This window comes from Anopheles arabiensis, chromosome 2 (assembly GCF_016920715.1).
Source record: "Anopheles arabiensis isolate DONGOLA chromosome 2, AaraD3, whole genome shotgun sequence".
Lineage (NCBI taxonomy): Eukaryota > Metazoa > Arthropoda > Insecta > Diptera > Culicidae > Anopheles > Anopheles arabiensis.
This window is the reverse complement of record NC_053517.1, coordinates 17,733,274-17,759,574: the sequence shown is the minus strand read 5'-3', so window position 1 is coordinate 17,759,574 and position 26,301 is coordinate 17,733,274. Positions and strand designations below refer to the sequence as shown.

The 26,301-nt window shown below is 48.4% G+C and overlaps 1 protein-coding gene and 1 long non-coding RNA gene across 4 annotated transcripts; one reads left to right on the top strand and one right to left on the bottom strand.

The window, feature by feature from the left end:
• Nucleotides 1-1,738: 1,738 nt before the first annotated feature.
• On the top strand, nucleotides 1,739-23,886 carry LOC120898608 (box A-binding factor-like). Of its 3 annotated transcripts, none has more exons than XM_040304682.1 (8): nucleotides 1,739-2,277; nucleotides 11,288-13,082; nucleotides 17,408-17,612; nucleotides 17,698-17,872; nucleotides 20,071-20,255; nucleotides 21,722-21,886; nucleotides 21,983-22,115; nucleotides 22,263-23,886. In XM_040304682.1, exons 1-8 carry the CDS (start codon nucleotides 2,256-2,258, stop codon nucleotides 23,012-23,014), a joined length of 3,432 nt encoding a protein of 1,143 aa, XP_040160616.1. In that variant the 5' UTR covers nucleotides 1,739-2,255; the 3' UTR covers nucleotides 23,015-23,886. The 3 variants fall into 3 exon arrangements, with proteins under 3 accessions (XP_040160616.1, XP_040160617.1, XP_040160618.1); XM_040304683.1 differs by having other exon boundaries at nucleotides 1,740-2,277; nucleotides 20,071-20,243; XM_040304684.1 differs by lacking the exon at nucleotides 20,071-20,255 and adding an exon at nucleotides 21,279-21,373 and having other exon boundaries at nucleotides 1,742-2,277.
• On the bottom strand, nucleotides 20,395-22,077 carry LOC120898613. The gene is made up of 2 exons (XR_005738679.1): nucleotides 21,961-22,077; nucleotides 20,395-21,859 (listed from the first exon to the last, which is right to left on the bottom strand). It is a non-coding gene; the product is annotated as an uncharacterized LOC120898613 (long non-coding RNA).
• Nucleotides 23,887-26,301: the final 2,415 nt, after the last annotated feature.

Here is a 26,301-nt window from a genome sequence, read left to right as displayed (position 1 = left end):
TCCGCGCCGTTCCGGCTGAGTCTAGAGAAAGAGAGCGAGAGCGAGAGAGAAAGAGAACAGGAGAGGGAAAGAGTTATCAGAAAAACTGGGAGATTGTAGCAGTAGTAGTAGTAGGACCGTTTCAAGTTCACCATTTATAGCTTATCTTACGGCTGGTAATCAGTGGAGGAGGAGGAGGAGTAGCAGCAGCAGCAGGGGAAGGTGGTACAAATTATGCAACCGATAGCTTATCACACCTGCTGCTGGCAAGAGCTACTATCAGGAGACTCGGTGGTGTTATCAAAAACCAACACCACCAACATATCCCTAGCTGCCCCTGGCCTGTCAACCGAGAGTCACTGAGATTGGCGAGGATTGCTTTGATTGATTATGCTTTCCCATTCATTCCTGCAAGCGTGTGTAGTGTGTCGCAGGATAAGGAGCTATTGTTGTCATCGTTTGGGTGGTAATTCTGAGATGTCCATGATCGTTCGTTGTTGAACGGGGTAGTGGATCGAATAGTGACATTTCATCCTCTTACTGAACAACACATTTTGGAGCTCCAATGGAATTAACAGTCTACACTCGAAGGATCCTGCACGGACGCGTTAAATTGAAGCAAGAATAAAAAAGCCTAACCCCGTTGGTGTGTGTCTTGAACCTCATTATCTTAATCACTAGCGTGCCTTCGGACCAACATGGCAGTCCAACGACGTTCCTGTCCTGAGAAGCGAGAAGATGCTGAAGAGAACGTTTTTAATTGGACGAATTGGTCAGAAGTTTTTGAAATCTTTGACTCACGGACTGCTGCTGCCCGAGCAGCGCGCGGTTAGTGATAGGGCGAAAGTTTATGAAAAGGTCGATCAGTGGGTAAGAAGCACGAAGCACCTACGGCAGAAGCAGCAGCAAAAGAACTAAAACAACAGCACTATGAATAAACAACATTAAAGAAAAAGCAACAGACAATAACAACAACAAAAAATCATGAAATAAAAACACGAAAAACACGCGCTCGAGGATGTCGAAATTTGAAACCATTTAAAAAAAAAACGTGGACGGCTTATCAATGCGCTTGAGCGCAAATGGGAATGTAAAGTTTTTAGTCGAACCTTTTTTTCGTGTAGCAGCAGGACAGCAGCTTCACTAGAAAAAAAAAAAAATGGAGAGTTTATAACCGTTGTTAAAGATGGACTGCGCAGCATTACACGCAAAGGAAGAGTCGAACGGTTCTATGGCAGCAGCAGCAGCAGCGGGGAGAAAGCGCAGACTGCGCTACTGTAAACGTTCTAGAAGCAAATGTTTCGTCCCGTTACGACGATGATGAAGATGAGGAAGAACCGGAACCTGAAACTGAACTGTTCGAAATGTCCTTCAAGCGCGACTCCACGTTGAACTTTGGCGCTCTGGGGGCTGGCTGGCTTCATCGGTGCGCTCTGTTTCCACCGTCCACGGCTGTTACGGGATGGCGGGGCATGTTGAGCGATGGTCAGCTCCACTTCCTCTACCTCTCTCGCTGGATGGCTCATCCTGAGGGAATGTGGATCGACGCCCCCGTGCGGTGATCATGTTTGAGGAGGTGCGAAGCAGAGCGGGAAAGCAGAGCGCAAAGCGAAGTAAACACAGCACAGCATAAGGCTCCGCCCGGCCGCCCCGTTGGGTGTGCGCAAGCGAGCATGTGGATGTTAAATGTACGCGATTTCGTGGTAGTCGTCGTGGTGGCGGCAGCAGTACCACCAGCGCACTCGCATGGTCGTACGTCGTACGTCGTCGTCGTCGTCGTCATCGTTGGGCGCAGAGGGGGTTGTGTAGATCAACACAGCGGCCGTGCTGATCAGTTCAGTTTGAACGATTAGTGCGCAAGTCGTCTCCATCCGTCATCGTCGTCGTCGTCGCTGGTAGTGTTGCGACGTTCTTGCGTGGACGTGTTCTTCCTGCTGCGATCGGTGCTGGCGCTAACTGGTCGCGCATATCCTGACGCGCGCGTTCAAGGAGCAGAGGCAGCCGTGTATTTGGCGTATTACCTTCGCGGTGTAGTTGTGACGACAAGACGACAGTGTGTGTGTGAGCGTCGAATGGTGACACTTGGTTCAGTTTATGGTGTTTGTGTACTAGTTACTTTATCTGTGTAGTGCTATCGAATCCGGTCGGTATAAACGCACCGCACAGCGCACGTAAACAATAACAGAACGCGCCCGCCTGTTCCAACCTGTTGTGCGGGTTAGTGTTTATCTTGCCGGTGTGCAGTGAAACCGTTCCCCGGTGGCCAACGATAAAACATGCCGGGAAAGGATTGCTACGGTACGTAGATGGAAAGGGTTCCGTGGGGATGTACATGTACATACTAAGGCGCAGTAGTAGTCGTATTATCTCGGGCTATCTTCGGTTCGGTTTGTTGTCGTTTCAATTCGGCGTCTCGCACCGAGTTATCGAGTCGTACCTCCATATCACAGGGACACAGAGTGAGAGAGAGGGAGAGTGGTTGGAAAGGAATTCCTTTGATTGCGTCCCGGGCTGATAACATGGGGCTAGGTTAACCCCGTACCGAGCAGTGCCGCCGGTGACCAGTGACGGTTGTATCGTGGGTCCGCTCGGTACCGGAGTGCCGGTTTTGGTGCCGGGTGGTCACCACCTCCACCAATCGAAGGTGTTGATTGGTGGTGGTGGTGGTGATGCTGCTATCTCAGAAGGCCCCGGGGCTGTGTTATCGTGAACATATTGAAAACTTCTATCGCGAACGATAAGTCGCCGGTTTCGGGTTTCGGCAGCTCGATCGAAGCGATCGCACGATCGCACTACTACAGTTCGCCTGACCGGTTAGTTCGAATGGCAGATCCGACGGTGTATGGTGTGTGTGTCTGTGTGTCTGTGGCATTTTTTTTTAATAATTGTCAAAGTGTCAAAGCCATCGAAAAAGGCGAGTTTGAATACGTCCGTTGCGTGGCTTACTGTTGAAGTTGACTTTCAACCGGTTCCACGTCGCTCTCCTCTAACCCGGGTCAGGCTGTTGTAAAATAGCAATATTCGCTTTACTTACAGCCTTAGCAGCAGCAGCAGCAGCAGCAGCAGCAGTATGGTGACGATGTTTTGTGCAGGTCAGAAATTAGAATCGCACCGTGCACAATTGGCAACGCCTTGCCGGCGTGACGAATCGCAAAAGTTCAAAACATTTGTGCATGTGCTTTCCACCCCCCCCCCCCCCCCTCATTGCTCGGTACTGGCGAGTTGTGTGGAAAATATGGCTGCATCGAGTCCCTCACCCCCCCCACACCCCCCTCCGCGAAATGCACTTTGCAGCTGCAACGATGCAACGAGCCGTCCGCTGCTACACGCGCCGAACACACCGCGAATGCGCTGCCACCATCATTGTCACCGGGCTGGCGGGAAGGTGGTGTTTTAAATGCTGGATGACCGTCACGGTAGCTTTTTTACTCCCTTTTGCGTGTGTGAGGCTGCTTGCTGCTGTACGCGTTTTGGATGCGTTTGTACGGTTCGTAACCACCCGCGGGAAAGATGGTCCCGCTACCCCGTTGCGAGCCTGGAAGTTCCCGTGCCACCGATCCAGACCGGGACGGTGGGTTGAAGACGGTGAGCGCAAATAGGGCCACAAAAAGGTGGTAGCGTCTACCTTGAAACGAACGTTTCTCAAAACGAAGATCGCCTATGTCGCGTCGGTGCGCTGGTCCGGCGGGGTCGTAAAAGTGGTGTGTTATGTGCACTTTTATGTGTGCAAGGCGTTTGCGCAGATGATGAAGCATGAAGCAAACGTTGGGTGGTGGAAGAAATGCAACCGATGCACAACGTTGTGGTGCATTTGTAGTTTTGGTTGTTTGTTGTTGCTGTTGGTGCCTGTTTGTTTGAGGCCCAGTGCAGTTGGTCATGAGTTCGGTTCTCCCGTGGGTGGGCAAAAATTGTTGCAGCTTCCGTTCGATAGCTTCATGTAGCGAGAGTTCTGTGTTTAGAGGAAACCTTAGCTCATGAATAAACCGACTTTGTTCATTGGCATCATTGGCTTACGTTGCATTTTGTTCCGGGTTCGACCAGCGAGACTAACATTCGTACAAGGGTCTGCTCAAGCAAGACTTTGAAGCAGCTTTCAGGCATACAGCCTAGTTGAAGGACCAAAAAGCCACGCGACAGTTTTCGAATTTTCAAGTATTTTATTTGCTCCTAACGTACTCCATAGTGCGCACGGCGAGAAGGATCGATATACGATCACTGTTGACACAGGACACGCAGGCCGTGAGATGGTAAGCAGCAAATATTATGATTGACGCAGGTAAACAGGGCTTTAAAAAGTTTGTTGCCCATTAGTATGTTGTTTGTAAAGGAAAGGTTAGGATGCGTTGTGGGCATTTGTTGGATCTTCTTTTTTTTACGAACTCCATTAGTCAATTCGATACATCGCCCGATGGTGTAACGAGCTTAGCGTAAGCAGAACCTTTCCGGACATTCGATCCCACCGCACGCTGGTACGCTTCGTTTGTCCCGCTGGGCTGGGCTGGACACGCAAATAGTTGCAATAAAATGGGCAATAAAGAGCTGTCAGCACAAGAGCTCGGGTCCCGGAGCGGGGTGGCGCGTCCCTGACTGTTGGCTTTTCGAGCGACGGCTGTGTGGTGCGTGCGAGAAAAAGGTACCGAAAACACGTGATGCACATTACTTGGGTCAGAGCCACTTCCTGCTTTTCAGGTTGGGCGTTTTGGTGGCCTTTTTGGCATGGGCTAGACGTTATGGATTTTCTTCACCGGTAACTAACACACTGTCAGCGTCATGCAATCGAGCGACGACGGAAGTGTTTCTTTTGTTTTTGTGGCATTTTTTTGTGGGAAGTACCTTGTACCTCGGATACCTTGTTTTCCCGAATTCTGGAGGAAGTGTGTAACATTTTTGGTTCGATGCATAACTTTGATGCATAACATTCCATGAACTTTGAAGACGTTCTTTACGCTGATCATCTTGAAATGTGCATAAGTTGAAGCTACAAACATGATCGTCCGTATGGCTTCAAGAACGGCAACATAAAAGAACTAGAGGTGATCTTCTTGTTTCACAGCGGGTTCTTCTGGGCGACGAAATAAACACTCGTCAAGTGAGGGCTCTTCGTGGCGGAAAGTGGTTGTCCTTTCGTCCTCAAGAGCAAGGGTACGGCTCGTGTGATCCTCGCGCAAGAGTTTCAAATTTCCAAACAAATCGTTTACGTTTATCAAACGTATTCGAGACAAAAATGATCAGAGAGGAGTAGGTTGTGAAAGGTTGTAGAGTTCAACGTAATAGTAATAATTGATATTTTATTAAGATCTGCTATGAAAGATCCGAAGCTAACTGTTTCGCGGAGGAGAACTGCAATCGATCATTCACATCCTCAAGTTTCTTAACGTTTGTAGAAGACCTGGAACCATCATGCTGAACCATATCCCAGAGCACACATATCATAATCACCGTAGAAAATGGTAATGATTTATTGCCCGTTGTAAAACGTCCCGTCGCATCTGTTGGACCAACCGGACCCATCACGTCCCGGCCGGTTTGCAAAAGGGAAAGTATGTGTGTATGTGTGGTTCCTCTCAGTTGCCAAAACATCGGTTCTGCGGATTATTCAAATCGCACACACCCAACCCCGAGTGAAGCAGGAAAGGTGTCGTTGGTGAATTTACACCAAAAGGTTCAAGGCGCTCTAGTAGAAAGGGTGTCTTTGGGCGAGAGCAAACAAAAAAAGGGGGCGATGATCGAATGTTGCTTGCTATAAAAGATCCTCCCCGTTTTGCGGATGCAGGCGCTTCGACGAACCCGATCATCATGATCGCCGACGCCGCACAGCATGATATTGGCGCTTGGTCAGCAATTTGATGCGTTGCTGAGTTCCGGTCTGTGACAGTTGGCAGTATGATTCGTTCGTGGTTTGGTGGGTGGTTCGAACGAGCAGCGGGACATCGAACCGAATGCAAATGAGCTTGTGTATGATGGGCAGGCATGCTGCGGCGGGCCAACATTAAACCAGGCGCTAAGCAAAAACTCTCACACGTGGAGCTGAGCTGTATACGCCCCCGATCGGGACGAGTTCCATCACCGCAGATGTTAAAACATCCACCAAACTCGAATGTCAGCCCCTTTTTTCCGCTTATCACGGACAGCACAACAATATTTTGCTTCTAAATTTTGTACAACCCGCACGGAAGTTTTATCAACAGTGGTGAGGGTGACGGGCAATTTTACCAGAAACAGAAAACCCTACCGAACTGTTGTGTGACTCACAAGGACTCGCAGCCGGAGTCTAGAGAGCACAAATAGCCATGCGTCAGTCCGATGGACTGCGTGACGGATGACCTGCCAAATGTGTTTACGGTCTGCCAAAACAAAGGGCATTCCCCGGTGGGTGTTGGTGATAAAAGATGCAACAAGCACCATTTCTTATCTTTCCTTGCTGGGCGGGTAAGATGAATCATCTGAAGGAAAGAGGATGCTGGGTAAGCGGAATGCTAGGACGAAGAAGATGGCAAGCAAAATTTGGTGGATTATTTAGAAAGGCACAGTTTATTTACCCGTGTGCGAGTACCTATAGCCTGATCACGTACCTTTTCAAATAGGATATACTATGAATCAAGATTCGTGAAACTGCGTCACATGGATGGATTCTGTAGATCAACTTCGCTCCGGGAGGCCATTGATCTATTGTTTTATGGCTTAAATTTTATATTGGACTGAATGATGTTATCTTTTACCAACATGTCATCTTTGCTCATCATCCTCATAGATGGGAATCACTACCATTTTGATCTTGGAACCTGTGCGTCTATGATTACACTTGGCCGCTTCGCTGATAATACGTCTCTCAATGAAATACGATCGGGAACGGGAAGAGTTTGCTTGGTTAATTAGTGGTCGAATTGTAAAAAAAAGAAACATGCTGTACATGGGAACAAGTTGTTCAATTCGTGATAAGGCTGCATAGAAAATGGATCCAGCCAAAATAATGGCTCATGTTTGTTTTTTTCTTCTTCTAAGCAGTTCACACCAAAACCGAAACTAAAATCCTGCAAGAGATTAGTTTTTCATTCTTTATTAAGCTTCTTAGTTAGAATTTCGGCCACAGCCACTATGACCTCCGTATCTATTGGAAAGGATCGTAAATCTTCCCGCCTTCTTATCACTCACTCCATTCATGCCGAGCTGATAGTGGGTAGGATTGGGCACTCCACGCACAAACTGATTGTGTGACACCCCGTCGGGGGAATAGAACGACAACTCTTTCCTTCGTCGTTCATTATGGATGCTGTTGCTGCTGCTGCATCGGATTGCACTGGGGACATTAGGCAAACAAAAAAAAAGGACACCGGGATTGGACATTTTCCTATTTTCCCTATCACCGAGTGGAGTGGTGTTTTGTTTTTTTATTTGTTTTGACCGCTAAATGATGCATATCGCACAGGAAGCCACGCGGTATAGCTAGCTGCGGCCCTGGCCATGGCAGTAATGAAGCAATTAAAGTAGACCAAACCTACAGGACATAATCCAGACGAACGGGAAGCGGAGAAATCTGGTGTTACGCCTTTGCACCTTTTCCGAAAATGCATAAAACTTTGCTATGACATTAACTATTTACGCGTTTTGGTTGCGTTTGGCTGATCTCGGCTGAACAGCCAAGCCGGGTGCTGGTTAGTGTAAGCTAGAAGGCCATCCCATTTTGTAATGCGAGAATTAGTTTTATGTATTTTTGTTTAAAGTCCTCCCGCTTTAACGGTAGATGATCTTGACCCCACAGGACCTGTCGTAAATAAAGCGTTTGACACTGCGTAACCATGTGCATGGTGGTGGCAGACAACGATACGAGACGACTTTCTCTAGTGCTGTGAATGATCGTTTACGGTGTATGGTTTGTTTTAATTTTTGCCTGTTCGATTAGCTCTCTAGGTAGTAGTGCTGGGCAATAGAATGGGTAGACGACAAGAAACGAACCATTACTGGTTGTTTTTATGGGTCAATTATGCGTTCTTTTCCCTTGCTACAAGCTGTAACCGCTCTGTTGCGTGTTAAAGACATTCGGTTATCAACTAATCGCACCCGTCGCCTCTTTCCAGTGCTAGCCAGCTTGGCCAGGATCCCATCGCTTAATTCAACCATAAAATTATCACTTCCCGGGAAGGGAATAAATCATTCCTCCTGGCGGAAGACGATCCTGGTCCCGCGGAACGCCAGCAGTAGAAGTGGCGTAGATCCGATTGCCAGTGTGTGCGCCTGCAAACACGACAAACACTTGTCGCACGGCCCGCGGAACGCTGTTTGCTGCGGTCGTAAATATTTCATTCGTTATCCTTTATCCCGGTGCACTGTCCTTACAGCATGCGAGCCGATGCTGGAGAAAGTCCTGCAGGAAGAGCTGCAGCGAGTAGGGAAAAGGGCGTGCGTTTATGTTTTTTTTGGTGTGTGTTGCGGGTTGTGAAATTTGAGTCGCGCTTTGTGCCAAGTTGCGCTGACATTCGGGAGGCAAACTCCCTGCGCACTGCGTCGGGATGGATGTACCTACGTTTCAACGATCCTGTACGTGCAGTGCATCCCTTTTGCGTGGTGTGAAAATTCTCTCCAATTGCTCGCACTAATAGTTGGCTTTCTTTTTTTTGTCTTCCCTTACAAGCCATTAGGTGCTGTTCGGGAGAGTGTAACATTTTTTGCCGTTGTAGTTTAGTTTGTGGCTGTGAAGCTGTGAAAAAACAACTCTGCCGGAGCAGGACGTTCGGTTTGATAAATTGCATCCTAAGTGCGCGCTGCGTTTGCCTGCGCACCATACGGACTGCCCAGGCTGCAGCACTACAAATTGCTCGTTTGGTGGGATTGAAAAATTTGTTCCCATAACTTACCTCGCGTTAATTCTGTTACACCGGTTCTCATGGGTGTAATTGTTAGCCTACATGCCCGTACCGCCGCTCCTGCCTTCGACCTGCGTGCTCCCGTTGCTTCTTTGCGCAAACGCAAACGCTCCACATGTGCCTGTTGTTTGAACGTCACGGCAGTTACGGTGTGCCGTTTCACTTAAATTAATAACTTCTCAAGCGCAATTTCCCGGGTGCACTGGTGGAAGGTGTTTTGCTGGTCGATAGGGTGGGGGTAAACACATACATACACAGCGACTTATGCGCTCGATAGGGCAGCGGGGACTTAATGGAAATTAGTTGCTACACTTCATACGCATTGATGGTGCGCGACCGGTAGAAACTAATTTTCACCCGCTGGGTCACCCATACGCAGAATGGGTGGCACATCGTGCTGTAATTTATGTAAGTGGAGCATGAAAATCACTCCACTATAAAACAAAACCGGTTAGCAGCACTCCTTGCTTTCGCGCGTTCGCTAATGTATTGGGTGTATTTTCCTATTTGTGACCGTATGCTTATCGCTGTCGGGTGGCCATGTTAAAGAGGTTTTGTTTGCTTGTAATAAGCGAAGCTGAAAGGGTTATTGGCACGAAAAACCGGGTTGGACATGAACAAAAGAAAAAACGCTGCATCAACAACAATGGAACATGATCGTTTTAATGCGTAAGAATAAACGCGCATTTGCAACTGCTGTTTGCAACGAAGGCACAAGTGCAGCAGAGTGAAATTGCAAAATTGTTTTGCATCACGATGAAATATGTAATAAAAAAAAAGCAGACAGTTGCCCTTTTCACCATGCTGTGGCCAAAGGTGAACATTTTGATGATCGCGGAGCCGCACGATCGCACGTTTGTTATGCAAAATCTGTTTCAAATGCAATGGACGGTTTCCCAAAAAAAAAAAAACAAAAAAAAACATGCATGGTGCCCACCTGATCCCAGATAACCTTACCTGCACCCTCCTGTGCCTGTCCTGCCCTCCTGTACCAAACAACCTGCCCAAATCCCGCATATTTGACTAACGTGTGTGCGATTGCTGCTTTTATCGGCAAATCGGAGCTGCGAAATCGCGCTCGCTTGATAGCTGTGACCTTCGCAGGAAAGCAGCGCAAGAAGCTTAGAGTTTAATTAAAATTAAATTTTTCCTACCCACAAACGAGACCGCCTAGACCGGTGGTGCGCACGGTCGAGCATAAAACCACAGCTCACGACAACAGCCGGACAGAGGAGCGCCATTTAATGCGGGCAATTGAATTACAATTATAAAGGGGCGGAGCTATGAGCGAGACTACTCGAAATCGGAGCGGAGTGGCAAACGCGATCGAATGGAGGTTTAGTTCACGCTTTTTTTTTTGCTCGACATAATAATCCGCGTACTAGATTAGCTGAATTAGTGGTGGTAGTTTCATTGCATCATTTGATTAGGAAATGATGATGTTGGAAAGTGGTTGGCACTTTTTCATTTTATACAACACTCCAAGGTACATAAATGAGTCATGCGGATCGGTACCGAAAGGGGTAGCACACTTTGTTTCGAGCAGTTCGACTACCCTGTTCCCTGCAAAACGAGGGGTAGTGGAAAATGCTCCCAGCAAAAAGACGGAGCTACCTACCCTTAAGGTTGAGCAATGTTGTTTGATTTGGTTTGAGCTTGCTTATCTTGGCCTGATACGCAAAGATGATGTTGTGTGTGTGTGGCAGGAGATCATAAATCCCGTGCCGGTTGCCTTCTTGCAGGGGCAGGATCGTACGGGGTTGAAGCATGCACAACACCGTGGGATGGGTAATGGCCGAGAGAATGGACTTTTCCATGTTGGTTATTTGCTTTTCAAACCGATTATTGCTGTGTTTGTTTGTTGTCTCGATCGGTGTTAGACAGTGGAGAGTGAAGTACTTTACGTCTTCCATTTGGCACATCTCTCCCGTCCCGTTGCGCCGGGGGTGAACGGTGCAAGAAAATTGCTACCGTCCACACAGCAATTAATCTATCCGTTTCACCCCGTCTTTCTTATTGTTTACAGGCATCTATTCTTTCTCTCTTTCTGTCTCGCTCTCTCTCGTGTGTCACGTATAGCGTAGCCCTTTCCCCGTCTCTTTTCGCAGTGCTTGCCCCTTGTTGTTGTTATTGGTTTCTCTTTCGTGCTGATCGATCTTGCCCGTGCGGTGGTTCGCTTTCTCTCGCACCCTTCGGTTGTATCCGTACGGGTATGCGTGCGTATGTGTGTGTGTGTGTGTTTTTTTGTGTTGATGTGTGCGTTTGTGTATACGCTTACGCATCTTTCCTTTCCTCATTTGTTTCCCTACCGTCTCATTTGTTTTCTTCATTCTCTCTTTCTTTCTCTTTCTTTCTCTCACTCTCGTTCTCCGTATTTCTTTCTTTCCCTCTCTTTCCTTCGGTATGCGGTTTGCACCCTACTGCACACGAAACCGTTGCGCCAGCAGAGCCGAGTTTTGGTGCGATCGTGGGTGCGTACAAGTCGCCAGTTCTAGTGTCCCCGCAAGCTGGTGCGCAACAACACCCGCAGGAGCAACAGCCACAGCAGCAAGGCATCGATAACGGAGGTAAACAGGCGGCGGACGATAGCGAACCACCGGACACTGGCATTATCGGGCCCGGTGCGCGCCCAGTATCGGAACGAGCATCTCCGGGCGCGTCGCGTGCGGAAAGTGATAGTGCGGACCATCGGGCACGTGAAGCGGACGATCGGGAAGCGACGGTGCTGGACGCGAGTGCGACACACGACACGTCGGAAGCTGGTGCGACGAGTGCGGCGAGCGGTAACACACCCTCGGTGATAACGTCCTGCTCGAAGGTGCTGCTCGGCACGGACCCGGTAAAGGGGCCGGCGTACGGTGCGGAACAGCCGCTGCAGGAGCAGGAAGCGAGCCCGGGCTCCAGCTCACCGCCCCGCTTCTCCACCCTGCAAACCGTCATCAACAGCAGCAGCAGCAGTGTTGGCGGATATCCGGCGGCGTACCAACACCACTGGCCGTGCGATTTAACCTACAAACCGGTGGACCATCGGCCCGTGTCGTCCCCCTCGAGCGAGCCGTCCGCGGGGGAGCTTACCCGTCACCCAACGCCATCGCGCGGCGCCTACATCGGCGAACCGGACGTGGCTTCCTCGCCCTCCCAGGGTCATCTGGCCGTGGTGAGCCACCTGAATCCGCTGGTCTGCTCGACGGCGGACCCATCCCTGCTAGGCGGAATGCGCGGCAACCTGCTCTCGATGTACTCTTCGTATGCGTCTCCGCTGGGCGGTGGCCCTCACCACCAGCACGACCACCTGGACGAGGCCACGGCCCTGCACCATCACGTACAGGCGCAGGATGCGCATCTGCGAGGTGACGACGAAATGTCGGCAATACATCACCATCTGCACCAGCAACATCATCACCAGCAGCAGCAGCAGCAGCATCACGCACAGCATCATCATCATCATCATGATGTGGTCGCCCAGCAGCACAGCATCGACGACATGATTGCCGACACGCTCAAAGACGAACAGTGCGGCATGGTCGACAGCTACCTTACCCCCACGCTGGTGAGCGATCATCACCATCATCTCGGTGACTCGCCCACCCATCATAACGTGCAGCAGCATCATCACCATCACCAGCAGCAGCAGCAGCAGCATCTGTCGCAACATCACCTGCAGCAGCACGGCATGCACGAATCGAAGGAGTACGCCAGCATGTACCACAACAACAACGACAAGAGCGTGATCAACTACAATCATGCGGCCACGATCGCGGCAGCGCATCACCAGCAGCAGCAGCAGCAACAGTCCGACCATCACCAGCAAAACACTCACACCCATACCAGCAGCGGTGGCGATTCGCGCAGTCCCGAGTATTCGCACGCGCACGACGAGTACGACGGTGGGCTGCAGAGCTTCACTCAGTTGATAAATGTGCCTCGAGCGAGCGATACGGCAGCGTCGATGTACCACCACCGCCACCCGATGTCAGCGGAGAGTGATGCCGGCACGGCCGCTGGCGCCACGCCGAACGGTGGCCAAACGCCGACCACCACCAACACCGCCACTTCGTCGCCCGGTCCGGCCGATCATCTGGTCCAGCTCGGTGGGACAGGTCCGCAGGCGGGAGGTCCCGGTGCCGTGCTGCTACATTCGGTCGAAAATGGTACGGGAGCGCAGGAGCCGGGCACGGTTACCGGCACCGATGGCAGCATCTCCCTGTACGACACGCTGCATACGAGCGTTCTGGCGGGCGGGTAAGTTAACAAACCGTGTAACAAACGTAGAGAGACCCCTGTGTGTGTGTGTTTGTGAGTGACATACTACTCAAGCAAGATTCAAGGTTCGGGTTTGCGTTCGTTGAGAGGGCGTGTGAGACGTGTGGAGAGTGATCTCTCTTAAACTGTTTTGAATCTCTTGATTAAATGATCACACAAGGCTTGTTAGATAGAACAGTACAGACAAGGCAGAAAATCGATCCTCAACAAAACATTCCTTTCCCATGATTCTAATGATTCGCGTAAAGTGTTGGTGAAGAAGTGTGCAAATTGGCGCGACAGGAAGCTGTCTGTGCTGCATTCAGCAATCTGCTAACGGTGCCCCACGATACTTGCAAAACAACGCGCCAACCCCGTGTGGTGACATATGAAACCATCTGGCGGAATGTCGTCGTCGGGTGTCAGACAAAGCGTTTGATTGTATCCGGCTTGTTTTTTGTCTGGTTGAGCTTCAAAAGGGTGTCTTTGAACGTTTTGCCAAACATCAGATTTTGCTCAGTTTGCGAATTTGTTCTCGTTGGCAGTTTGAAGATTCGTGTCGGCTTACTGATCGCGATCCCAAATGGCGTGGGGAACGATTGGACGTCCGTATCGCCCCTAGCCTTGCCACTGCCGTGACCTTGCTGTGCACTGACAGCATGAAGGCCAACGCGTTCGTTGTCTGCTCGTTAGTAGCTCGCAGCTCGATATGGGATATGGGTTGCTGCTACGAGTCTTGGTTTGCTCCCATCGTCCTTGGTGACGCGGAAAGCGATCTACCATCTAGGCAGGGTTTTGTGCCGTGACAACACTTCCATCGTATCATGTTAAACCTATATTACCCCGTGGCACTGTACTGGTTACAGTTTTCGGGTCGAGTGCCCGAACCTGATAACGGCCAGAGAGGTCGATCGTGCAGTCGTGGTGTCCCGATTGCCCAATGAGAAGGTTTTTCGGATGCATAACAAGCAAGATCGTGATTACCCCTAGGTTCTTATCAAGCAGTGCCCGTGAGGAGATGGTGGTGCTATTCTTAAGCATCGCTGTGCAGATTATTCTTGGCACAACCGTGATATTGCAACGTCTTTGCGGGGAGCTGGGATGATTAAAGGCATGTTTTTTTGTACGTTTCCTAGAGCTGGGACTTAATCGGGGCAAAGAAAACGAAATATTTAAACCATTTAGCGAGCTGTTTGCTCCGGCTCATGTTAGTAGCACTCTTTAGACAGGCTTTCGTGTAAGCTTTTCGCACAGTTCAATTCCCACCACGAAGCCCCGGCACACCGGCACAATTGATCCTCACACGTTCCCATGCTTGCTGCAGCGTTATCATACACAATTACTTAACAACAGTGACAAAAAAGGGGGTAGCAAATCAACACTCTCACACAGTGCTGTTTTCCCCCAAAGCCAGAGCTCTTAAAGGAGAGAAAGCGAGAGAGAGGGAGACTGAGAGTGAAACAAAAAAGCCGACAACACTAAACACGCTTTTGTTAACCGAGCGAGAGAAAAACAGAAAATAGAGCGCTGGAAACTGAAGAAACAAAAACATAACATACACCATCCACAAACGTGCCTCGCGAGAGATTTCGCGTTTCGCGTGCCAAACCACCAAGCTTTGTTTGTGTATGTGCGTGTGTGTGTGTGTTTGTGTGCTTTCACCTAACCCCGCCGAGCGTTTATGATGCGTTCCTTATGGCCGTGCGGTCGGTCTACTGACAGGTTGTGACAAATTTGGTCTTCTCAAGCACGACTTTGCGCCTCAGCCTGACGGTCGTGCTTTTGGTGCAGTTTTTTCACCCCCTTCTACCCGGCCTACTCGATCCCCGGGGGAATGTGATCGGCATGTGGTCGGGTCGGTTCAGGGTGCGATCGTGATTACGTAACTACGATCACGCGATCACCTATATAGAACGTTTTGAAGCTATCAGGTGATGAATGAATGAAGAAATCCAAAGATCGCTCATTCCAAACGAACCGATACAGTAAAACAAGCGTATGCGTTAAGCTAATATAAAATTACAAATGTGCAAGGCTTTTGCAAACGTTACAAACTAGCAACTTCTCTCCACCCCTTACGTAGGTAACCCCTGTAGTCCGGTCCCTGGGGACGGGGGGCCTAGAATTTCGCCCATCCGTTCCCGCTGTCACGTGCTCGTGGGGTGTCCGATCGGTTAAGTAAGATGCATACCACCCCGCACCAGCGGGCCCGAAACCCCAAGCGTGGCCGCGCCTCGCCTATTATTTAATGTCTTTGCTGGCTTTTGTTTTGGTTACGAGAACGCTCGCGCCTGTCGCGTATGGTGTGTTGGTCGTCGGTACGGTGACGAACCGCAGCTCGTATCATAGTTCTTTGGGGGACTTTTTGTGTTACTCGTTACACCCTTTCTCCCTTTCCCCGGTTGTTTTTCCCCCGATCGCCCACACCCGGCGATGAGAGGCACACGTGTAGCGTTCGTTCATGCTGTTGTTGGAGGAGTAACGTAAAACGTAGAAAAAAAGCGCTCATGGGGTTTACTTAAACTTGACCACCACCATCAAGCGGGCCTGTTGTTTTTTTGTTTATTGTGCAGGTGGCAAACGTTGCCCGGGTTCGGTTATGTGAGCGCACAGCTCGTGCCATATCGTGGCAATGTGGTTTGCGCGAGGAAACAACAACAAAACGGAACGATCCCCCGCGTTCTTGGGGATGACCAAATTTCGTCCTGTACGCCATTACGAACCACCACCTACACGCCACCACCTTTCAAGGTTGACACGGGCCCTGATTGGCTCGGATCGCCAACGATCGCAATGTCACGCAGCGCGCCCGGACAGCGCGAACTACACTATATCGTCCGGTTCGCGCGCAGTGACCGAAGGTATACCGACCGGGCCGACAGCCGAGCGACAAGGCAGGCGCGGTCCGCGCGGCAAGCGGTCAAGCAAGCGGTCCCTCTCGCTCGGTGCACATCGCAACAAAACACATCGCAGCCGAACCGAGCGGCGGAGTTTTGTTGGAGCTCGCCACGCTCCGGGTTGATATTCGCTCGCTGACGGTCGCCATCGATAGGTGTGTGCCGTGGAAGGACCGTGCACATTTGTCGGGCCAGTTGATCTGTAGTTTCGGTGTGTGTTTGTGTGTGTGTGTTCATAGGACAACTGTTTGTTGTGAGATGCGAAGAGCTCAAACGGCTTGATCGTTCCAATATGCAGCAATAGTGAGCAATAGTGCGTGTTCCTGAGGCTTCAACCCCTAACACCCGTAACAAGTGACACACGGGAGGGTGATACTGAATTGATATCTTGCCGGCTCTGGGGAAAAATCCCCAACTTGAATGCAATGAATTATCGCATGTAAGTTCGCATGGCGCGCGCTACCGTTTACTGCTGAATTAGTGCTGAAAAGCGGACCCGCTTGACGCCAGAACGTGTGTACTGTGAATATTTGCCGACGAAATCAGAAACCAATGCCCTTCACCTCGGTTAGGGTGGGCGGTGGTTTACGGGGCGGGTGGCGGCAGCGGAGGCCCACTGCGAAATGCTTTGTTTGTAAACAAAACTGATCGGTAGACGATAAACATGTCGCTTCCGTTGCGTTAGAGAAGCGATCGCGAAGCCTCTTTGTATGGATTATGCGAGCTAGAGAGAAGGTGGATTTTATCGTTGGCGGATTTGGACTCGCTTGAATTGTGCTGAACGGATTGCCCTACTCAATGATAGCTCCCGTCAGCACACTTTCTTGCCCTTTTGCTTGTAGTTATTAGTCTTGCTACAGGGCCAGCGCCAGAAGAATATAGCGATCTTTGCTTTGTGGAGGAATTCTTGCGCACTCGGTTGCGCTTAGTTGGAAACATTCCTTTCGAGTGTCGTGTCGTGTCGGCAATCAATGCACGTGATTTAAAGTGGAAAGAAAAAGACCAGTTTGCTGCTGCTCTTGTTTCAAGTTTTGGGGTTTCGGCATCTTTTCTTTTGTTTTAAAAACGCAACAAGCTACCCCAAACAGGCCGGATACAGTGAATAACTGCAGTGAACAAATTAGTCGTATCTACGTCGACGAAGAAAGCAGAATAGTAAAAACTGCACTGAAAACTGCACCTCGCACAGCGTGAGCGAAGTTGGCAGAAGGAATGTGTACGAATGGCATAGACAGAAGAGCAACAACTAAAACATAAAAAGGACCATTGAAGTGCCTTGTTGTACACCCACCCTAACGCACACACACACATATACAACCACATACAGCCCATTGTTATCAACCCACAGTACTTAATTTTGTCCTTCCCGCGGGGCGGTTTTTCTCTTCCGTTTTTTTCTCCGTTTCCCAATCACCACCCTCCCTGCAGCCCTTCGTACGGTCGCTGTTCGTTCCCGAGCATGCAGTACTTCAACGGCAACCCGACCGATCATCTCTGGTCGAGCGGCGTATCCGGTCTGGAGAACGATTACATGAAAGGTTCCCTGCCCGCGTTCCAGCGGATCGTTTCCGGTACCAACACGTCCCGCACCAATCCGTACAGTGCCGTCTCGACGTCGTACGCCCAGCAGCAGGTAAGCCTTCCGTGGGCGCACGGTTTAAGTTAGCAATCAATAGTTGGTACCAATGGTTGGTGTGTTTTTTCCCCACTCTCTGTAGAATGACACATGGTCGCAGCACTACGATACGGGCAGCATCGCGTACAGTGTGGCCACCTCCAGCACGACCCCGGCGACGGTGAACAGGCGGGCGGCGGTGGCAGCAGCGGCCGCAGCGGCAGCCGTGGCCACCACCACCACCACGCACTTCCCAGCGGCCGCCTCCCTGACAGCACGTAAGCATCCTTTCCCTCTTCTCCCGTTTGACGTCCAACGCGTAGCGGAGTACGATTATTGGAAGCCTAGTTTGGGCACTTTTTTGCTTGGAAACAGCTCGCACTGAGTTTCCACGTGCACAGGCCAGCGCGCCAAAATGTCTGGCATTGTGGCGTGTGAATGTTGTGCGTTTTGGGCACAACGGATTTTTGGGCGCTCGGGCTGCTTGCGCTGTTTTCTGCCCATACCCATGGGCAGGGGATTTGTTTGTTTGTTTTTGGGCCCCAGGTTTTTAAGCAGTTGTCAAATTTCACAAATGAAAATGCAGGATGTGCGTGTATATGTGTGAGTGTAAGACGTTTTTCGTACATGTGATAAGCGACGAACCTGCATTTCGCTCGATACTTAATCATCACGTAATACGCAACGGCGAAGCTAGGGGGTAACATGTACAGCGGAAGCGCGTTGTTATGTTTTGTTTTTATGCTATCATGTTATTATTTTTTTGCGTAACAGAGTTCATCGTCCAACTCCGGGAGCTTTTCTGTGGGATTGAAAGAAAGCTTGGAAAACTTCGCAAACTTCCATTTAATACTTACGTTAATGCAATTGCAATGAAAACTAAGATACAACTAGACAACAATTATGAAACACAGAACCATATTCCACATCTTAACGGTTAAAAAAATAGGTGCAAAAAAAAGTGGAAAAAAGAAGGTAGGATTGAGAAGCTGAACTTTGTTTGTCGTCACGGTTTGCAACTGACGAGCCACCGCCACTGTGTGGTACGTGGTTAGACGAGCATTATTTGTCGCATTCTGCACGTACACAGCGTAGCAGCAAAATGGTAACAAGCGATAAAAAAGCTACCCCGTAGCACCTCTCGCCCCCCACCCACACGGTCGGAATGATCACGGAATGACAGATTTATACGCCCCCTCCTGGGCCACAGGGCTCTGGCATATCTGGCGCGGTGTAGTCGGGTGGAAAATGGCACATTCTTTCCGCGCGCCCAACACAACCGAAACCGGGACGATCGCGCACGAACGAGCTGTTCTCGTTGTTGTCTTATGCGGGCCCGACCCTCGACCCAGGGAAATGGATCGTTCTGGTTCTTTGGCGCCAACGGTCCGAAGATTCGAACGGTGTACGAAGATTGGAGGGAAGAGGTGTACTACCAATGTGTCACAAACAGAACACAAACCGGAAGCGTTATAGGCTTGAGTGATCCGTGGGAGCATTGTGTATGTTTCTTCTTCAATTAAATGAATCTTTATGGCAAAGGCTCCAACCCGTCGTCGCCATTGAGGAAATACACGGGAAGAAATGGTTCCTGTCCTTCTTTAGTTCTTTGCTTTCGTACTTTAGTATTGTTGTATGCGCTGCTCCACGCGCTTATCGGAATCGGGCACAGGCGACGCACTTCAGATGGAAGCGACACAACAGGAAAGCCTCATGGGAAACCGATGACCGCGGACATCACTGGCAAGGTTTGTCAACCCGCGTGCCCGAAAGTGGTTGTGTGTGTGTGCGTTTTTCCCTGGAGCATGACGAAGAACGAACGAACTCTGGGTGCAAGGCGCGAGTTGGCCGCTTTTCTTGTGCGTTAATTATTCATAGAAACCCCTAGCCTGCGCCTGGTGACGTATGAGCGTGACGTATGGGCAGTGAAAGCACCAGGGCAAACACCCGGACCGTGTCGTCCGGGAAGGAGATGTAGATGTGGGCAACTTAAAAAAAAAGCAGGGCGGTGTAGTTGGGGGTTTATAGCTTCTCATACAGGCCAACCAGCGGGGGATGGGCTGCACGCGGTGTGCGATCTGTGTCATAGTTGCTGTCGGTTTATTAGTCGATCGCTGGCAATTTCTGGCCCCTTATTAGTGGCCGCGTTCGGTTTTCCCTTTGCGTAGTGGGGTAGTGCATGCTAATTTATGCTTGCGATTGAAAAGAAACCATGCTTCAGTCGGTTGGGTGTATAGAAAACGGCAAACGGAATGTAGTGCAAACATGGCCCATGGAGGTACAATGGTACGATAACGGGCCATAAATAGCGGAAGGCAAATGGGTGATGGCAAATGATCGCTACAAAGCACCGAATGCGTACACAGTACTGCAACATACTTTTTGAAAGGAGAAAAGAAAAGAAAAGAAAACACCATGAAAAAAAAACGACACCAATTATTCATGCCTTAATAATTCCTGTTTAACTTCACCCCAGTGGGCCTCGATGCGGACTTGTTTACGGAGGGACGAGAGTGCGTCAACTGTGGTGCCATTCAGACGCCCCTCTGGCGTCGCGACGGAACGGGCCACTACTTGTGTAACGCGTGCGGACTCTATCACAAGATGAACGGCATGAATCGTCCGCTGGTGAAACAACCAAGACGTTTGGTAAAAGATCCTGTAAACCAGAGCTTCTTAACTACTATTTCTCTCTACTACCTCTTTATGTCTTTTTTTGTATCACCCCTACCTTGCTGTCGTCTTGTTTGCCTGCATTAGCTCCTTCTCGTGCTCATCTTTGTTTATATCTTTGTTTTAGTTAAATTTGTTAATTTTGTGAGCTTTATTTCGTACTTCCATTTACCCTGTTCTACAAATACGTTAAACTGTTTGTGTTTTATATATAATAAAGCTTTAACCTAAATTTCGTTGTATCACATTTTGTGATGATTTGCGCTCTAGGAGGAGCTTTGTTTATCTTATATTTCTTTTACATTACTTTCAAGTTTTCTCATTAGTTCATGTATCATTGAACAATTCATTAGTATCATTTTTTCTCCTTGCAATTTAAATAAGATTTGTTTATGTTTTTTATATGTTTGTGTGTGTGTGTTTGGGTATTTGTCCCTGAGTTGGAGGTGAGTGCGAGAGGGTGAAAGCTTCGCATCATTTTAATGCTCCTCAGAAATCCATTCCAATTTGGAAGGTCTAGAAAAAAAAAACTAAAATAATAGAAGGGATAGATACTAGTTGGCTTCTAGTTGTATTTCAAGCTGAATGTGTACCCCCCGCCCGGCCATAATTTAGATACCATTGTTCATGCAGTAGTAGCAGCAGCTCAGTGTGTGTGTGTGTGTTTCTTTTATTATTATTATTTTGTATGCCATTGTTGCTAGTACTCACAAATGATAGACTTTTGTATTACGCGTCTACCAAGTGGTTGCCATTCTGTTGATTGCGTTGGTGCCATCATCGTGAAAAACGCTCCCGTTTTGCTTTGCTGCTGATAGCTAGTTTCGAACTTTGCTCGTACTCGAAATTGGTGTTGTTGAATTATGTTTCCTAATTCCTATGTATTTTGTTTAATTCCTTTTTTTAAATACACACTTCGTACTCGTCAGGTTTTCCTATTGTTTTGTTTCCCGTTTGTTTGTTTGTGAGCAACTAATCAAAGTCTACCATATCCCAAAATTGTAATTCCAGTGGCCGCAGAACAGGGCGGGGATCTCTATAAGAACAACTATACCTTCAGTAACTTGACCACTCGCACCACCGAGGAGAAGCAAAGTCGACGGATGGTAGGTTTCCTTCTTCGGACCTTTTTCATTTGGAACGGATTTCATTAGAGCCTTATCCTGGTGTTGTTGTTGTTGTTGTTGCTTGGAACCCCTCCGAATGCACCCCGAATTCCCTTAGCGTAGTTTAGTTCGCAGATCTTTCCCATTATTTCAGAGATGCTCTAATTCTAACATATACTAGCATCTTTTAGTTACTGTTGCTTACTAATTCACCTATTATCGCTTTGTAGTCTAATCATCCACACTCCCTGTAACAAAAAATGTCCCCTTGTATCGGTGTTGTTTGTTTCGATGTTCGTTTCACAAAACCGTTGCTAATACTGATTTCGTTTTAACTATCCTCATCAGAGCTCGGCAAGACGTGTAGGACTGCAATGTTCTAACTGCAACACAACCAACACTTCGTTGTGGCGCCGCAATCAAGTCGGTGAACCAGTCTGCAATGCGTGTGGACTGTACTACAAGCTGCACAACGTGAACCGTCCACTGGCGATGAAAAAAGATAATATACAAGTAAGGAATTAAAAACGATTGTGACATTATGTATATAGAATAGTTTTGTCGTCAAAAAGTATAGTTTAATGTACCTGAATCAATTTTCCTTTGCAGTCTCGTAAGCGCAAACCGAAGGGAAGCAAAAATAGCGATGGGAACGGCAAGAGTAACGCTAGTAACGCTTCCGCTAACCGTCAGACCAATTCGAGCAGTAGCAGCCTAGCCGAGACACCGAAGAAAACAGATGGTAAGTAGATTGCATACTTTTAGGGGTTTACACGTTTCACGGGCTGGCTGCTCGAATGTGTTCGTGTTGGCGTACGTGATAGACGAAGAATGTTAAAAAATACGCAATGAGAATTGATAAAATAATGATATCTTTTTTTTGTCACAGGCCTCAAGTTGATGAACATTGCGGAAAACTCCTCCTTCGACAAGCTGCTGCCATCGTCACCGTCAAGCGAGGGCAGCAATCAGTCGCCCGCGCACCATAACCATATGTCCCCGATCTGCTACACACAGCAGGTCCCCTCGCCAATCACCAGCACTTCCTCGAGCGGCGCAATCGTCAGCAACAGCAAATACAACAACCAGCAACCCAAAGCCACCAATGCCTTTTTACTACAGTCGCCCACACCGATGAACATGTTCGTCGGCAGTCCCACGGGCGGTATCGGGTCGGGTCAGCATCACCACCATCAGCATCATCAATCCACGGCTACCGCTGCCGCCGGTGCACTGAGCCCGGTGAGCTACAGTATGGCGGGCGTTGGGCATGGAAACAATAACGGATCGATCGTTAGCTCCAAGTATCAGCAAAGCCCACCGCAATCGCCCGAGGACATGCTGTACTACGATATGCTGCCGGCCGATGTGAACGGTAGCGTCGATCAGCACTCGCTGGGCACGATTGTAAAGATGGAACCGATGGGCGGAAATCACTACGCCAGCTACCAGCAGGCACTGCACCACGAGGGTCACATGGTTGGAACGCTTGGCCACGGTCAGCACGGACCGGGAGCGCACAATCACAGCCGCAGTCCCTCGGTCGCGGATGAGGAGAGTGAACAGGCTCACGGGCAGCAGGACATGATCGAGAGCAAGCACAACATCAACCGCCCGACCGTGGTATCGATGACGCGATAAGGTGCTGGAACAGGTGACGTGAATGGCGCGAATTGTCACACGTGTACAGATGGACGAATCTCGAATGGTCGTTTGTTTCTGTCTTCAGGGAAGCTTCTCATACCAAATGAACTGAATAACGCAAAAGACTCGACGAATGTTAAGAACATGTTAAGAATGTAGGATTAAAGGGTTAGCTCTACTGCACGTACAGCACCGCACACGCACAATGGGTTAGCTGTAAGATGATGGTGGAGCAATGCAGCAGAAAGATGGGAACAATGCATCTCCACCGAAAGGGGTGCGATATTGTCCATTCCTCAAGTAGTGCAATTATGACATTAGGTTTAATGTAGTATAAAGCAAGAACCACAAAAAAAGAACACTATCCGACACTCTACCACCGTTTGGTTAGTTGTCATTTACTTTAGGCTACAGAAAGGATGGGTCGAGTGTATCTTCTAATCACGTCAATGAGTAACAATCTCTTAGCAAATATTATGCAATTTCTTTATGATGAAAATGTTTTGATCTGATCGAATGCAGGAGATATTAACATTAGAATAGTTGTATATAATGTTCCGAATTACTCTAGCATCGAGCTGGAAAGCAAAACAAAATGTACAGAAATTATCTGCTCTCTGGATACTTCGCAATCGTTCCAAATTTGTTTTTAGCATACAGTAGCATAGCATTAAGTTTGAAAAGTGCTGGCGAGTGGAATGTGTGTTAAAAGGAAAACAGTTAGCCAAGTTTTGTATAATAATCGTTTGTTCAGTCCTATTTTTGCAAGATAATTTAAGGCTTTTTTTTAAATGAGCAATCAACACAACTCGTAATAATTCTAGACATTTAATTCAACATGAAATAATAAACATAATTTTAAATATAAACTGGTGTTATTTACTGAGCTCCGTTAGCAAACAATTGTAGAAGTGGTTGTGTGACGACGTAATTGTAAATTGTACGATCAAAACCCAACAGATTCTTGTGATTATGCAGTGATGAAAAGAGATATATTATAACTAGATCGAATGTCTGAAGAGCAACGAATCACCCAGAGAAGGTCAAAACTAAACAAAGCCACTGTAACGTTTCGTTTACACCTTCTTACGTACACACAAGGGAATCCTTAGGGAATCCGTACAAACAAGGGAACAGTGTACTTGCATTTTTAGAATCACTTGCTTCAGTAATTTGCGGAAAACATAAAAAAATGTGTGCTCGTGTAAGGTCAATGCTGAGCTTTGAATGAAATTTGTGCAAAAATTTATTTTGGTATCTCCTACTGCACCATTACTATCTCGGGAAAGTATATTTGAAGTAATAAAAAGAAAATAATAACACTGCAGCTTTCTCCGCCGTACACATGCGACACATCCTCTAAAGGGTTACTTTTTCTAGATGATCTAGGCCGGAGGTTATTAAACTTTGCGGCAAATAGAGTCAAAAGGAACAAATTCCTAATGTAAGCAGCAACGTTGTAGCGAAACTTTGCTTATTTTGCTGATAGCTGATTTGAACCTTTTCACCGTACACGTGTGACTTGAATTGAATTGGCAGGCAAAAAAATTTCCACGAAATTAGTAATGCGCCCAGTCCAATCATAATAATAACTTTTAATGTTAATATTATTATTGTTAGCAGATTCCTCTCCATGAATCATAGCCACCATCATGATCATCATCATCATCACCATGGGCATTATTCAAGGAAAGAGCTGTGTATGTGTATGCGTAACAGTACAGATATTTGTTGCCTGTTGGTGTTGTAAAGACAGTGAATATAAGCGCTTTCTGATATGGGGCGTGATATAGATAACGCTTATGTACTGTAGCAGCTTTTTTTTCTCACTCTTATCCGACCAACGTCCCCGAACGTTACTTGTACGTGTGTGTGTGTGTGTGTGTGTGTGTGTGTGTGAATGTGGAGAGAGTGTAGCTGTAACGGTGGTGCAATCACTTGGAACCACAAGCTCAATAAAGCATACATTTTATTGTACGTCAGATCGGGCAGCACGATTTGTGAACCAATTTTTCCAAGCCGCTTGAAGTGCTTAAAAAACATTCCGTCCTAACATTTCAATTTGTTCGACTTCTTGACGACGAGCCACCATAAATCACACTCAAACACGAAAGGGGCTACCGAAAGTCGTTCGCCTGGTGGCAAGGCTTGAACACACCATTTTCGTCACTAGTTTGCCCGACTGGTCACCAAGCTGTGGATAGGTCTTCTTCTTTAGACACTGCACATGCACTTCAGTATCGCGCTGCCCAATACGGGGACAAGTTGCAATTCCTCGATGCGCAACTTAAGATCAAAATGCACCGCACAAAACACTTTCTCAACAGATCCGCATACCATATGCGCCTCTGGCCGTAATCGAACTGACACGCGCAGTTCAAAACTGATGCTCTGATACTGTAAAAACCTGGGCCGCCGGCCCCGATAGGCGCTCGCAGGAAGTAGACAGGGAAAAATTGTAATGAATATCTGCGATAATCATATTATAAGATAATAAGTTTGATAATGTTATTTACTATAGCATACCGTGCCCGCATACTGCATCACCCCGGTGGCTCGTGCGGGAGGGGGTGACCGCAAGCCCGAAACTAACACTTCGTCTTAGAGGAGCTCCCGGCTCTCCGGACTGCCGGTTGTCCGCTGTGCGATTTTATCTGTTTGCACAGGCGACAAAATGCCGCCTCGAGTGGGTTGCCGGTTTGTGCCCCAAGAACCATATCGGGGCAGATATGAACGTTTTTCTATCTGACTGAGGGTTATCTGTACAATCGCACTGATTGTCTATATCTTGGGTACGGTTTAAGGTCGGCAACAGCGAGCGAAAGAACATTCTAATGGAGGAATTCAAGAAGGAAACAGGGTTAACCGAAGAAAGCTTTGCAGAACACACTCAAGAACCCCGGGGAATGGTTGGCGTAGTTGACGGGGGAAAGTAAAATAAACTTAATGTACACAGATGAATCAAACGCTATTCACTGGTACCACGGATGGGCCAGTGTGGATGCATCAACGTCATCACCGTGGTACGTTTGGTCGTTGCTTATGCGTGTTGGTGTGGTGTTGCCTGTGTTGACTAACTCCTTTTCCCGGCATGACGAGTCTCGAAGACTGTGCAGCCCTGGATACCGAGAAAATGTGGCCTTCCTTGTGGAATGATAAATATTTGAACACCGATTAAGCAACGGAGACCCGAGCATGTACACGGAATGTCATAATTTTATCCACACGCAAACGGTGCAGAGACGGGTTCTTGACGGGTGTTCGCACTGAAAACCATCTTGGGC